This window comes from Aethalodelphis obliquidens, unplaced genomic scaffold, assembly GCF_003676395.1.
Source record: "Aethalodelphis obliquidens isolate GAN/ISIS:26980383/991018 unplaced genomic scaffold, ASM367639v1 scaffold16, whole genome shotgun sequence".
Lineage (NCBI taxonomy): Eukaryota > Metazoa > Chordata > Mammalia > Artiodactyla > Delphinidae > Aethalodelphis > Aethalodelphis obliquidens.
Genome location: NW_020837960.1, coordinates 16,705,838 through 16,722,150, shown reverse-complemented (window position 1 = coordinate 16,722,150; position 16,313 = coordinate 16,705,838). Strand labels below are relative to the sequence as shown.

Genomic DNA, 16,313 nt, shown 5'->3' with positions numbered 1-16,313 from the left:
TCAAATTGATTTTGGTGGTGGTTGCACACTCTGTGAGTATACTAAAAACCATTGAATTTGTCCACTTTAAATGGCGCAGTTGTGTGGTTTGTGAATTTATATCTCAAAGCTGTTGTAACAACAGCAAGCAAAAGGAGCAATGGTTCCACTGTGATGTATTGACTAATTGCAACCTAGACTCTACATAGGTAGGCAGAACACTATACTGTTTTAAACACCAGATAAAAATATTTCCCTATATTTAAAGATTAACTAAATGTTTCCTAATACATATGTTTATAACCTTACTGAAAAGTTGCACATCATTACGTTTCAGAATTCATCAGTAAACAAACCCAGATGATTCAATTATTAGTATGTAGTTGATAAGTGAAGCCATGGAAATATAATATTCTAGACAGAGTTTGTAGAGTGAGTAGATGAATGGCCTACAGGGTTATAGACAGAACATAAGGGAAGAACATCACGCATGGATGAAGAAGAAGGCCAAAGAGGATGGTATTATGGAAGTCAAGGAGGTAAGAATGAATGGTTAACAGTGTTCTCCTGCATAGATGCCACATAAGGACTGTGTTTCATGAATAGAAGATTGCTGATGATGTTAGCAAAAGCAGTGTAAATGGAATTTTATGGGAGCTAGCTAAGTGAATGGAAGTGAAGAAGTGGAAAACAGTGTAGACTATTCTTTAAAGAATTTTGGTTAAGGAAGACAGTAGTCAGAAGAAAATGTAGGTTGAGGAAGAGGTTTTTTTTTTCTTTTTTAAAAAATATGAAAGAGACTTGAGTTGACTCATGATGATGAGAAATAGAGGTTGAAAAACGGGAGAGGGGATATTTGATGAAGAAAGACCCTGTCGGGCTTCCCTGGTGGCGCAGTGGTTGAGAGTCCGCCTGCTGATGCAGGGAACACGGGTTCGTGCCCCGGTCCGGGAAGATCCCACATGCTGCGGAGCGCCTGGGCCCGTGAGCCATGGCCACTGAGCCTGCGCATCCGGAGCCTGTACTCCGCAACGGGAGAGGCCACAACAGTGAGAGGCCCCGTGTACCGCAAAAAAAAAAAAGAAAGATAGACCCTGTCACTGTGTTAGAATGAAAGGAAAGAAGGATGTTTGAAGATGCAGTTTATTGGGGATGGGATTGAGGAGGAAATGTGGAGGTGCAGTGCATGAAATGAAGTTGAGGGAATTGCTACTATCTAATGGTTTCTTTTTTCTTAATAAATAGAAGGCCTGACAAAAACAGAAATATTGATTAATAGAATAGGATGGAAAGCCCAGAGATAAACCCACACACCTTTGGTCAACTAGGAGGCAAGGATATACAATGGAGAAAAGACAGTCTGTTCAATAAGTGGTGCTGGGAAAACTGGACAGCTACACGTAAAAGAATGAAATTAGAACAGTCCCTAACACCATACATGAAAATAAACTCAAAATGGATTAAAGACCTAAATGTAAGACCAGACACTATAAAACTCTTAGAGGAAAACAGGAAGAACGCACTTCCACATAAATCACAGCAAGATCTTTTTTGACCAACCTCCTAGAGTAATGGAAATAAATAAAATAATAAGTAAACAACTGGGACCTAATGAAACTTAAAAGCTTTTGCACAGCAAGGGAAACTATAAACAAAGCCAAAAGACAACTGTCAGAATGGGAGAAAATATTTGCAAACGAATCAATGGACAAAGGATTAATATCCGAAATATATAAACAGCTCATACAGCTCAATATTAAAAAAACAAACAATCCAATCAAAAAATAGGCAGAAGACCTAAATGGACATTTCTCCAAAGAGGACATACAGATGGCCAAGAGGCACATGAAAAGCTGCTCAACATCACTAATTATCGGAGAAATGCAAATGAAAAACTACAGTGAGGTATCACCTCACACCGGTCAGAATGGCCATCATCATAAAATCTACAAACAATAAATTCTGGAGAAGGTGTGGAGAAAAGGGAACCCTCTTACACTGTTGGTGGGAATGTAAACTGATACAGCCACTATAGAGAACAGTATGGAGGTTCCTTAACAAACTAATAGAACTACTGTGTATGACCCAGCAATCCCACCACTGGGCATATACCCTGAGAAAACCATAGTTCAAAATGGCACATGTACCCCAGTGTTCATTTGCAGCACTATTTACAATAGCCAGGACATGGAAACAACCTAAATGTCCAACAACAGGTGAATGGATAAAGATGTGGTACATATATACAGTGGAATATCACTCAGCCATAAAAAGGAACGAAATTGGGGAATATCACTCAGCCATAAAAAGGAACAAAAATGGGTCATTTGTAGAGCTGTGGATAGACCTAGAGTCTGTTATACAGAGTGAAGTAAGTCAGAAAGAGAAAAACAAATATCGTATATTAACGCATATATATGTGGAATCTAGAAAAATGGTACAGATGAACCTATTTCTAGGGCAGGAATAGAGACGCAGACATAGAAAACAGACATGTGGATGCCAGGGGTGGTGGGGGAGGGAACGAATTGGGAGATTAGGATTGACATGTATACACTGCCAAGTGTAAAATAGCTAGTTAGAACCTGCTGTATAGTATCGGGAGCTCAGCTTGGTGCTCTGTGATGACCTAGATGGGTGGGATTGGGGGGTGGGTGGGAGGGAGGGGGTATGTGTGTACATATAGCTGATTCACTTAATTGTACAGCAGAAACTAACACAACATTGTAAAGCAGTTATACTCCAATAAAAATAAATAAACAGAAGGCCTGGTTTTCTGCAGAGAGGAAGGAGGGTATGGAAAAGGGGGCTTGAGAGCAGTAGCTTTTTGTAGAAAACCTACCTAGGGAAGGCTGGAAAGATTTCCAAACAGCAAGCATTGAGAGTTTAATAGAGATTGGAGACCTATAGTTGATAATACCCATATTGGAGGTGGAGGTTTGTTTTTGTTTTCTCTTGCAACATTTAGCAGCCCAGCTTTTGCAGTGAGACTTGAAGTGACCCAAGGTTAGCTTTTTGCCAGGGCAACAAGATTGAAATACAAGGGGCAAAGGTGTTGAAGTATGAGGGCTATGTGAGAATGAAGCAAAAACAGGAAGGGGTTAATAAATTGGGAGAAAGTCAAGGAGCTAAGAGACTAAAGTAATCTTTGTGGATCTAGATCAGTCTGTCAAATGGCTAATTAATGGGAAATTGTTTAATGCCTTAATTGGATGTAGGGAGAGTTTTGCCACTAGGGTCAGAGATTCTTCAAATTAGAGAACATTGTACATAGTGTTTAAGGGAAAGTCTACCCATTTCATATTAAAATGTTGACCGTTCCAGAGTTTTTGAATGAAATGTAAAACATCCAAAATTTATCCTGATTGGCCTGGCAGATCTCTGGCTGGTTCTTGATGAAAGGATTGCTGGAAACTTAGAAAAAAAGAAGAACCTGTACCTGGCCAGCCTGTTGAACTGGGCTGTTTGAAGTGTTGCTGAAGACACCAGGGATGTGGTCAGAAGTTGGTTTGGAGAGGAAAACTAAGCCAGCTGCTAGTCGTTAGTGATTATAAGGGCACTGGTGACAGAAATGAGAATGGGCACAAGGTGATATGGTTAAATGGTATAAACCTTTTCCACAGCTGGGTAGAAGCAGTGGTCTTGAAGTGGTATGGAGATAGATGCAACATTGATGCTGACACATGAGGAATATGGAAGCATCATTAATGATGAAGAAGATAGCTAATATTCTTTGAGGCTTTCTATGCCACGCACTGTTCCCATTATAAACATTTAACATGAATTTGACTCATTTGTTGCAGTAATCCTATGAGGCACTGTTATTATTTCATAGAGAAAGAAGCTGAGGTAGAGAGACCAGTAACATTCCCAGAGTGTCATCAGCTTTGCGTGTGGGAGAGCCAGAATTTAACCCTAGACCGCTGACTCCAGAGCAAACGTTTCTAACCACTGTATTGTGCCATTGTAGGATAGTGCACTCATGTAATTTGTACAATATGTATTCAGTGTGTGTTGAATAATTTACATTAAACCTTAGAGGAAAATTGTTCAGTATAATTTTGGGTACTTTCTAATTTAATGATAATTTTGTTGGATATTTTATGGAAGAAAATAAAACCTAGAGCAGTGATTAAGAGTGTGGTTCCTTGGACCAGCAGCATCAACATCAGCATCGTCTGGGATCATTTTTATTTATTGATTGATTGATTGATTTTTGGCTGCGTTGGGTCTTCATTGCTATGCGCGGGCTTTCTCTAGTTGAGGCGAGCGGGGGCTACTCTTCGTTGCGGTACGCGGGCTTCTCATTGTGGTGGCTTCTCTTGTTGCGAAACATGGGCTCTAGTCACGTGGGCTTCAGTAGTTGTGGCACACGGGCTCAGTAGTTGTGGTGCACGAGCTTAGTTGCTCCACAGCATGTGGGATCTTCCCAGACCAGGGCTCGAGCCCGAATCCCCTGCATTGGCAGGTGGATTCTTAACCACTGCACCACCAGGGAAGTCCTCATCTGGGATCTTGTTTGAAACAAATTCTGAACCCTTACCCCAGACCTGTTGCTGAGAAATCTGGGAATGGAGCCCAGCAGTGTGTGTTTTAACAAAGCCAGTTTATTCTGATGCAGGCTAAAAATTTGAGAAGTACTAACCCAGAGCAAAGTGTAGTATGAGAAGGTGAATGAGAGTTTGAATTAGACTGGAGTGATACTGAGATTGTCAGTGTTTTCTGGATCACATTCTTAGGACTGAAATCTGATGGGGAATTATTAGTATTAGTTTACACTCTGCATGACTCCAGTTTGGTGTGTTGATGCTACTGGTCACAAGTGAGATGGGAGGCAAAATGTCAATGGATCACAACTATTGACAACTCAAATGCATGGTTATATATCAGTAGTGCTATTTTCTTTCCTTTAAACATTAAAAAAATTTTGTAACATTTGATATACAAAAATAGATAATGTAGATATAAGTTTTGAAGCAATAATAAAGGAGATATCCATGAATCCAGTACTCAATTTAAGAACTAGAACAAAAGCTATTTCTCTGATTCCCATCCCTAGCTTCCTACCAGAAGTAATCCACGCCTAAGTAGTGACATTCTTGTTCAATTCTCCTGTCGCTGTACTGGCCATGGCAGGGCTGGGGGACTTGTACCCTGGGGGTTGGGCCTCTGTGTTGTAGTGAAATTGCATGTGTGACTCCAGAGCCAGAGCATGTGTGATTTAATTCCACATATAAAAGAAAAAAAAAAAAGTAAGCCACTGTCATAAATATGTGTAAATCATTACTTTGCTTTTCCAGATTTACCATATATGTCTGTATCCTGAAATAACATAGCATTTAATTTTGCTTGCTTGTTTTTTTATATGAAATATTCATACTGTATTTGTAACAGGAAAAGATAAAAAAATTTTTTTAACATTTCTGGATTCATTTGTGTAGCTGTAGTTCATTCATCCTCATTGCTGAGTAATTATTGTCTCACAATTCCATTTGTTTTCTTTTTAATGAACATTTGAGTTGTTTTCAAAATTTTTTGCCATTACAAACCAGTGATGCCAGAAACCACTTATATATATCTCATGATGGGTATATGTAAGAATTTCTGTAGGATTTATATACCTTGGAGTAGAATTGTTGTGTACTTGGGTATTTTTCATCTTTACTATATTTTGCCAAATTTTCTCCCCAAAATGGTTGTACCAACTGACATCTCACCAGTTGCTCTACATCTTCATGAACACTCGGTGATGTTATACCTACTAATGTTTTGGCGATCTTGAGTGCAAAATGGTGTCTCACTGTGGTCTTAATTTGTATCTTCCTGAGTAATGAGGTTGACCACCTTTTCATGTTGGCATTATTGTTTTATCTTCTTTGAAATGCCTTTTCTTGTCTTTCTCCTGTCTTCCCAGTGATGTATGAGTACTTTGTATATTCTGGATATTTATTAATTATTGTTCATGCTTCAAGTATTCTTCTGGTTTGGTTTCTTTTTTCACTTTCTGTGTGGCATCTTTCAAAGAACAGAAATTCTAAATTTTAATGAAGTTATTCTTCTGGTTTTAGCATTTTTGTATTCTGCTTTTAAGAAATCTTTCTCCACTTAGGGATCGTAAAGATATTTTTCTTTAAAAACTCACTGTTGCTTTTATAAATTTTCAAACCATCTGGAGTTGACTTTTCTGTATGGTGGTATAGTAGGTATCTAGTTTCTTTTTTTCCCCCACATGGATAATTATTTGGCTCAGGACCATTTATTGAATGGCCTGTCTTTTTCCCAGTTGTCTGCAATGCCATCTCTATCATATCGAGTGTCCATGTATGTTTGGGTTTATTTGAGGGATATCTTCTATTGGTGAATTTATTTTCTACTCTAATCTGTATATACTTTATAATATATCTTTAAAAGTTAGTAATTTTTAAAATTACAGCTAAACATAATTAATAGTAGTAACTTAGTATTAAATATCCAGTGTTCAGATTTCCCCAGCTGTCTTTTATATATAACACACATGAACACGTGCTAATGTATGTATAAATCACATTATAGTTTGTTTGGATCAGTATCCAGATAAGGTCCATGTATTGTGATTGGTTGATATGTCTTTTAAATCTCTGTCAATCTATAGGTTCCTACTCCATTTCCCAAGCCACTCCCCCTTCCCCTTTTGCCTTGTTGCTTGTTGTTGTTAGAGAAATGGGGTTGTTTATCCTGAATTTTGCTGATTGCAACCTCTTGATGTTTAGTATGTCCTGTTCTTTTTATTTCCGGTAAATTGGTTGTTAAATTTAAAGGCTTTGTACCCTTCCTTCCTTCTTTCTTTCTTTCTTTTTTTCTTTCTTTTTCTTTCCTTCCTTCCTCCCTCCCTCCCTCCCTCCCTCCCTCCTTTCCTCCCTTCCTTCCTTCCTTTCTTCCTCGCTCCCTCCCTTCCCCAAGTCTGATTTGTATGTGGTATTATATACTATAAAAAAAACAAACATTTTGAGATATAATTCACATACATTTTCATATCTGCTCAGTATGCTTATTTTTAGCATATTCATACTAAATATGAGTTGTGCAACCATCACCATATCCAATTTTAGAATATTTTCTTTACCACAAAAAGGAATGTTGCGTCCTTTAGGATTCATTCCCCATTCCCTCCTCCCCCCCCAACTAATCTTCCTCCCTTCCTTCCTCGCTCCCTTCCTTTCCGTGCAGCTAGGCATGTGGAATCAGGGATCAATACCTGTGCCCCCTGCAGTGGAAGCGTGGAGCCCTAACCACTGGACCACCAGGGAATTCCTTAATCTACTTTCTATCTCTATAGATTTGTCTATTCAGGACATTTATATGAATGGAATCATATAATATGTAGCCTTTTGTGACTGACTTCTTTCATTTAGCATAATGTTTTCAAGGTTCTTGCATGTTATTAGTATACGTTAGTACTTCATTCCTTTGTATTGCCGAATGAGTTTCCATTGTATGGATATACCACATTATATGTATGTATTCATCAGTTGATGGACATTTATTTCCACTTTTTGGCTATTGTGGATAGAGTTGCTATGAACATTCATGTACAAGTTTTTGTACAGGCATGTTTTCATGTCTCTTGGGTATATACTAGGAGTAGAGTTGCTAAATCATGTCATGACTCAATGTTTTTAACCTTTTGAGGAACACCCAGACCGTTTTTCAGTGGCTACACCATTTTGCAATCCCACCAGCAGTGTATGAGAGTTTCCAGTTTCTCCACATTCTCACCAGTACTTAGCTGTCTTCTTTATTTTATCCATTTTAATGTGTGTCTCGTGATTTTGATTTCTGTTTCTCTGATTGCTAATTATGTTGAACATCTTTTCATGTGCTTATTGACCATTTGTTTATCTTCTTTGGAGAACTGTCTATTCAGATCCTTTGTTCATTTTAAAATTGTATTGTCTTATTATTGAATGGTAAGGGTCCATTTATGTCGTCTAGATACAAGTCCCTTATCAGATATATGATTTGCAAATCTTTTCTCATTCCATGGGTTGGCTTTTCACTTTCATGGGTAACATATAATTTTTATTAGGTGGTACATAATGTTGGGTTCTTTCTTTTTGTGGTATTAGCAACCATTGATGAACATTGCCTAGATCCATTAATTTGTTAACTGTCGTAAAGTGGTGGTATTTAAATTCTACAACTCCTTCTTTATAAGAATTCTGAGTTTAAAGTTAATGTTCCTTCAGCACATTGAAGACTATCATTTCACTGCCCTGGGGCTTCCATTGCTTTTCAGAAGTCAGCTTTGGCATAAATACCTTGAAACATGAATGAACCAGTTGGTGGCAAATTTAGTTTTTATTGTCCCAGAGCTATTGTTTTCTAACAGTATCACCACTTGACAGGCCAATTTTATATCCTTATATAGCCTTCTACCTCCTTCTCTGCAAGTAAAATTTTTACATTTGCTTCAATTAGTGTATTTAGAAAAACAGACTGGGTAGCCCAAGGAACAAGTATATAAATATCTGTATTGTAGAGAATTTTAAAAACAGGGTTATTTAGGTATAGTTTATATATAGTATAATTTGCTCATTGTTAGTATAAAGTTTGAATTTTAGTAAATTTTTCAGTTGTGCAACCATCACCAAAATCCAGTTTTAGAATACTTCCATCACCCCAAAAAGTTCCTTCCTGTCCTTTTGTGAAATTATTTATTTATTTTTGTTATAGAGAGTCTTAACCTGGAGTTGATAGAGGCTTTCTGATGGCTCTAAAACCACATGAAATTATATGTAAACAATATGTTCTATAGGGCCTGTGTTTTTTGTTTTTTGTTGTTTTTTTTTTTGCGGTACGCGGGCCTCTCACTGTTGTGGCCTCTCCCGTTGCGGAGCACAGGCTCCGGACGCGCAGGCTCAGCGGCCATGGCTCACGGGCCCAGCCGCTCCGTGGCATGTGGGATCTTCCTGGACCGGGGCACGAACCCACTTCCCCTGCATCGGCAGGCGGACTCTCAACCACTGCGCCACCAGGGAAACCCAGGGCCTGTGTTTTGAAAAGGGCAAAATTTTAATAAAGTGTCAATTATACAAATGCAGGCTTCTCTTGTCTTTAGGGTTGACTGGGAATATACAGATTACTGTGTTGAAAAGTTACATAGGATAGTATGACTATGCTACCAACTGGATGCACATTTAGGTTCATAAATTTTTAAAAATTTTTATGGATTGCTTTTTCTTAAAGTTTAATTTTGTCATACACATATATAATTCAATTTCGTACAGTTCTAAAGTCAAATGTAGCCTAGTTTCCTTGAGCTCTCTACCTTATTTCCTCCCTATTCCCATATATTTATGTGTAAAATAGTTCTATGCAATCTATTTTATGTATTTCTTTCAGTTTTTTTTTTTTTTTTTTAGAGAAGGCTTTGAGTCTTTTTTTTTTTCCCTTAATTTATTTTTGGCTGCATTGGGTCTTTGTTGCCCCACGCGGGCTTTCTCTAGTTGTGGCAAGCGGAGGCTACTCTTCGTTGTGGCACATGGCCTTCTCATTGCGGTGGCTTCTCTTGTTGTGGAGCATGCGCTCTAGGCGCGTGGGCTCTAGGCGCGTGGGCTTCAGTACTTGTGGCACGTGGGCTCAGTAGTTGTGGCTCGTGGGCTCTAGAGCACAGGCTCAGTAGTTGTGGCACATGGGCTTAGTTGCTCTACCACATGTGGGATCTTCCCAGGCTAGGGCTTGAACCCGTGTCCCCTGCATTGGCAGGCGGATTCTAAACCTCTCTGCCACCAGGGAAGCCCTTTCAGTATGTTTTTTGATATTTTAGAAGGTTTATATTTTTGTTATGGTGGTTAGTTAGCTTTATTTAGTCCCTTCTCTTTTAGTTATTATCTACTGCTTCCCTATTTTGTGCATTTTGGAAATTGGTAGTGACCTCTTCTTCCCCTCCTCAGCATCTGATGTAAAATATACCCCTTTTTTAGAAAGGTTTTTTTTAAAAAAAGGTTTGCTTGTTTATTTATTTATTTTTGTGGCTGTGCTGTGCAGCTTGTGGGACCAGGGATTGAACCGTGCCCTCGGCAGTGAAAGCACTGAGTCCTAAACCACTGGACCACCAGGGAGTTCCCTTTAAAAGTTTCTAAAAATTGACCTTTATTTTGAGATAATTGTAGAATCACCTGCAATTGTAGAACACAATACAGAGAGACCCTTTACTCAGTTCCCCCAATGGTAACGTCTTGCAGCTTTATAGTAAAATATTGATATTTACACAGTCAAGATATAAAACATTTCCATCACCACAGGGATCTCTCATGTTGCCATTTTGTAGCCATGCTCACTTCCTCCCATCCTGCCCCCTCCTCAGCCCCTGGCAACCACTAATCTCTTCTTCATTTCTATAATTTTGTTACTCGAAGAATGTTATATAAATGTAATCATATGGTATATAACCTTTTGGCATTGGTTTGTTTTCTCTTAGCATAATTCCCTGGAGATTCATCCAAGCTGTCGCTTGTATCAATAGTTTATTCCTTTTTATTGTTGGATAGCATTCCGTGGTATGGATGTACCACAGTTTCTTTAAACTGCGAAGAATGTCTGGGTTCCAGGTTTGGGTTATTATGAATAAAGCTTCTATAAACACTTGTGTACAGGTTTCTTGTGAACCTAAGTTTTCATTTCTCTGGAATAAATGTTCAGTAGTTGCTAAGTCCAATGTATTTGCATGTTTAGTTTTTTTTTTTTTCTTTTTTTTGCATGTTTAGTTTTTTAAGAAATGATTTTCCGGGGGCTTCCCTGGTGGTGCAGTGGTTGGGAGTCCGCCTGCCGATGCAGGGGACACGGGTTCGTGCCCCAGTCTGGGAGGATCCCACATGCCGCGGAGCAGCTGGGCCCGTGAGCCATGGCCGCTGAGCCTGCGCGTCCGGAGCCTGTGCTCCGCAACGGGAGAGGCCACAGCTGTGAGAGACCCGCGTACCGCAAAAAAAAAAAATGATTTTCCAGGTATCGTTTTACATTCCCACCAGCAATGTAGGAGTTTCTCCACATCTTTCCCAGCATTTGTGTTGTCTCAGTTATTTAATTTAGCTGTTCTGATAGGTGTGTAGTAATAACTCATTTTGGTTTTAATTTGCATTTCCCTAATGGCTAATAACATTGAACATCTTTTCATATACTTACTTGCCATCTGTATATCCTCTGATGAAATGTCTCTTCATTTCTTTGGCCTGTTTTCTAATTTAATTGATTGTGTATTCTAATTTTGAGTAAGAGTTCTCTGTATATTCCAGATACCAGTCCTTTATCATATATATGTGGTTTGCAGATTTTTTTTTCTGTCTCTAGCTTGTGTTTTCATCCTCGCCACATGGAAGCTTTCTCAGAGCAAAATGTTAACATTTTGATGAGGTCCAGTTTACCAGTTATTCCTTTTGTGGATCATGCTTTTAGGGTCAAGTCTGAGAACTCTTTGCCTAGTTCTAGATCCTAAAGTTTCTTTCTTAATTTTCTTCTAAAAAATTAGTTTATAGTTTTACTTTTAAGCATGATTCATTTTGTTTTATTTTCTGTGTAAGGTATGAGTCTTAAGTTGAGGTTCATATATTTGTCTATCAATATCTACCTGAACAGCATCATTTGTTGAAGAATCTAACTTTCCTCCATTGAATTGCTTTCATACCTTTGTCAAAAGTCAGCTGAGCATACTTATGTAGGTCTGTTTTGTGTTCTCTATTCTATTCCATTGATCAGTGTATGTATGTCTTCACCAATATCACACAAGTGTTTATTACTATAGCTATATAATAAATCTTGAAGTTAGATAGACTGATTCCTCCCACTTTTTTTTTCCTCAAAATTATTTTAGCTATTCTAATTACTTTGGCTTTCTGTATAAACTTTAGTATTACTGGGATTTGAAAGCAATTATGCTAAGTCTATATATCATTGTGAGGAGAATTGACATCAAATTGAGTCTACCAATCCATGAACACAGTGTGTCTCTCTATTTTTTTTTAGATTCTTGAATTCCTTCATCAGTGTTGTATCATTTTCAACATCTATATCTTGTACATGTATTGTTAGGTTCGTACCTAAGTATTTATTTTTTTGAGAGATTATTAATGATATTGTTTGTATTTTTAATTTTGATGCCCATGTGTTCATTGCTAGTATATTGCTGGAGGAATCAGACTCTCTGCCTTCAGACTATACTACAAAGCTAAAGTAATCAAAATGGTATGGTACTGGCACAAAAATAGAAATATAGATCAATGAACAGGATAGAAAGCCCAGAAATGAACCCACACACCTATGGTCAATTAATCTATGACAAAGGAGGCAAAAATATACAATGGAGTAAAGACAGTCTCTTCAATAAGTGATGCTAGGACTTCCCTGGTGGTCCTGTGGGTAAGTCTCCGCTCTCCCAATGCAGAGGGCCCGGTTTTGATCCCTGGTCAGGAACTAGATCCCTCATGCATGCCACAACTAAGAGTCTGCATGCCGCAACTAAGAAGTCCGCATGCCACAACTAAAGATTCTGCACGCCACAACGAAGATGCTGTGTGCTGCAGCTAAGACTCAGCACAGCCAAAATAAATAAATAAATATTAAAAAAAAAAAGTGGTGCTGGGAAAACTGGACAGCTACATATAAAAGAATGAAATTAGAATATTCTCTGTATTTTTAATTTTGATGCCCATGTGTTCATTGCTAGTATATAGACGTACAAATAGATTTTTATATTTTTATCTTGTATCCTGTGACCTTGTTGGACTCACTTATCAGATCTGCCATATGTGTGTGTGTATACATATCTGACATCCAGAGGCATCTGTCTTGTCTTTTCTCTTCTCTTTTCTTTCTTTTTTTCTTTTTCTTTTTTTTGAAATCCATTAGTCTTTCTAATATATTATGGTATTGGTTTTTCTGGATTGATTTCCCAGGTACATTGTGTGCTTTTTCAGCATTTTATTTCAAGTCTTTTAGTTTCAGGATATTTTCCCCTTTAATTATTATCTTTATTGTCACTTTAATTCTAATAATTTTCACCTTCATTTCTTTTTTATTAAAATTTTAGTTCTTTGCACATTCTATATCTCTTAAGCATTACCTGTTGTGTTATTGTTCTTGGTTAGGTTTCCTTTCTGAAATATTTTTTTCTTTTATTTCAGATTCTTTCCTGATTTCTAGTACCTCATTACTGAGTGTTTCTAATTCTGATTATAATGTTCTTTCACATCTTCTATCATTCTCTAGGATATAATTTTTACATGTTTTGTTGGTACAGCTTTTTGGTAGTCTTTTATTGCATCATTCTGCTCCTTGTGTCTTATGGCATAGAATTTGACCCCAACCCTTTTATATTGTATACTTTATAATAGGTTTTCCTGAACTCTTTGGAGTGAGTGGGGGGTCAGAATAGCTTTTCTAGCTTTACCACTCTAGACCCCCTTCTGTTTTTTTTAAGTGATTAAATAAAATATATATATATTTATTTATTTATATATCTTCCTATTTTCTGAGATCTGGCTCTTGTTTCACTAACCCACTTTGATCTGGATCCTCTCTTTACTTTGCCCCAATTGAGCATGTCTTGATCACTTGGAATTCTTTTTTTGTTTGTTTGTTTATAAATTTATTTATTCATTTATTTAATTTTTGGCTGCATTGGGTCTTCGCTGCTGCACGCGGGTTTTCTCTAGTTGCTGAGAGCGGGGGCTACTCTTTGTTGCGGTGAGCGGGCTTTTCTTTGCGGCGGCTTCTCTTGTTGCGGAGCACGGGCTCTAGGTGCGCAGGCTTCAGTAGTTGTGGCTCGTGGGTGCTACAGCGCAGGCTCAGTAGTTGTGGCGCACGGGCTTACTTGCTCCGCGGCATGTGGGATCTTCCAGGACCAGGGCTCGAACCCATGTGCCCTGCATTGGCAGGCAGATTCTTAACCCCTGCACCACCAGGGAAGCCCAGATCACTTGGAATTCTTTTCCCGGAAATTTATTTTCAGTTATAGGGCTTTTTCCAGGTAGGGGGACTTCAGCCCCTTGTTTTTGAGTCTACTCTCGTCATATTTTACAACGTTAGCATGTGCAGAAGATCCCTTCCATTTGCAGCTATTCTCAAATTGCCTTTCTAAACTCTAACGATTCATGATTTGGGGTTCTCCTCCCCTCAAGTCCTTCAGTTACCCAGTAACTTCTGCTCTTGTGTTTCCTTCTGCAGATATGCTGAGCCCATGTGAGTCCTATAGTTGGTGATTTAACCAGATCCTTCTTGTATTTGAGAATTCGTGGGGTTACCTTGTCACCCAATCTTGTAGATTTTATCCATGGGGTTTTGGTTTGGCTGTCTTGGTAACTTTTTTTTCGGCCGTGTGGCATGTGGGATCTTATTTCCCCTACCAGGGATTGAACCTGCACTCCCTGCATTGGAAGCACAGAGTCTTAACCGCTAGACCGCCAGGGAAGTCCCATCGAGAGGTTTTATTCAAGAGAATGGCAACACAGGTTTGCATTAAAAAAAAGAATGATCTGGCTGCATTGTGGAAAACTGATTCAGTGCGTAGAAGGAGACTAGGAGACTAGTAGTGATCCGGGTGACATGTGACATGATGGTGGCTTAGTCTAGGATAGTGGCAATAAAGCTAGAAGGTTTGAATCCTATTTTGGTGACTCCATTGGATGTCAGAGAATGAGAGTGAGTAGACATGGATGATCTCCCAGGATGGGGGTTCGTGCAACGGTTTGGATGATTGCACTGTTTCCTAATATTGGGAATATTCATGGAATCGTAGGGGGTGTTTTTTTGGGAGGGGAAGATGGGGGAGCAGGTGTGATATTTAAGCAGCTGAGTTTGAGGCCTTAAAATTATCTGTCCTCTAATCCTAAACATACACACGTGCACACATATTTTAATTCTTCAGCGAGCCTTTTCCTGACCCTCTGATCATGTCTCCTTCTGGTATAGAACTTTATTATTTACTTTCCTATCTTAACATTTAACAGACTCGTGTTACTGCTTATTACTACCATCTTTTTCCCTAGAACAGCTGCTGGCAAACTTTTTCTTAAAAGGAGAGATAGTAAATATTGTAGGCTTTGTGGGCCAAGAGACAAAAATTAAGTTAATGTAGACACAATATCATTTATAATGTAACCACTTAAAAATATACGAACTATTCCTGTGGGGTCCTGCAAAAATAGACAGCTTGCCAGAATTGGCCCATAGGCTGCAGTTTGCTCACCACTGTACTAGACTGTAATTGCTATACTTGCCTCCTAGTTGCAGGCATATTGCCCTGGAGCATTTTGATTGAATTTAGTAAATTTTTATCAAATGAGTGAATATTATACTTACAGATTTGAAGCCCAGGCAAGAGAGCTGAATAAAGATAGATATTTGGGAGTGGTCTTCAAACAGTAATCGAAGACTTAAGAGTAGATGAGCTCACTTGGGAAGAATGTAAGGGAGGAGAGGCCCTAAGAAGAAGCCTTTTTCTGTAACTTAAACAGAGAGGAGAATGAGTGATGACTAACTCAAAGGTACTTGTATCATAGATAGTAGTCAGTACCTGTTGTTAACTGACCTAAGCCATTTGGCCATTTACACTCATAGGTTCTTTTAGATGAATAGGAGGCCTTTATATAGATAGGTGAGGGCAATAGGTGGTTTTCCTTAGAAATTTTACTATCAGTGAGTTACGTTATTTTTCTTCTTTTTTCTTTTTTTTCTTTCTTTTTGGCCGCTCTGTGCGGCTTGTGGGATCTCAATTCCCCAACCAGGGATTGAATCCAGGCCCTTGGTAGTGAAAGTGCTGAGTCCTAACCACTGGACCGCCAGGGAATTCCCAGTGAGTTATATATAATAAAATAATAAAACAAGCCTTAGACAGAATTTGCTACCCATACAAACATGTATTAGCAAGCAGTCACAAAAAGTCATATAGCTTGTTTTATGGGTTTAGCTCTTTTAGACTCTACTACCTTGTAATAAAACTTCAACCCTCAGCAGATACCAGAAAGATCTGACTAGGATTAGCGGACAGAATCCTCGAAGATGGGGTGGGACACAGGATCAAAAGGAAACTTAGACTCAGAAACTTCTCTGAAGACAGATTGCAGGGCTTGTCAGATTCTTAAACCGCAAACAGGTAAGAATCAAGACACTTGTACAGTGTTTCTAGTTAATCTGTATATCTTGAAGAATTCCAGTTCAGCAATATAAAATTATTTCCAACATCTTTTATGCTAATTAACAAACACATGTCTAAATTCAGATGTCGATATTCAAAACACTTACTAATTGGGAGCTAACCTCTGATTTGGGCACTTCACATGCTAACTAACCCCCTGTGAAGTGTG

The 16,313-nt window shown here is 38.5% G+C and overlaps 1 protein-coding gene across 6 annotated transcripts in view; it reads left to right on the top strand.

Annotated features, from left to right (window-relative positions):
* KPNA3 (karyopherin subunit alpha 3) overlaps positions 1-16,313 on the top strand; it is a 91,926-nt gene that overhangs the window by 32,242 nt on the left and 43,371 nt on the right. The window contains exon 1 of one of the 6 annotated variants that reach the window (XM_027116354.1): positions 10,924-10,962. The exons of the other annotated variants lie outside the window; for them this stretch is intronic. Within the exon in view, the coding sequence (XP_026972155.1) occupies positions 10,951-10,962 (12 nt within the window). The 5' untranslated portion in view covers positions 10,924-10,950. Of the gene's footprint in view, positions 1-10,923; positions 10,963-16,313 lie in introns of those variants that run through there. 6 annotated transcript variants of the gene reach the window in all.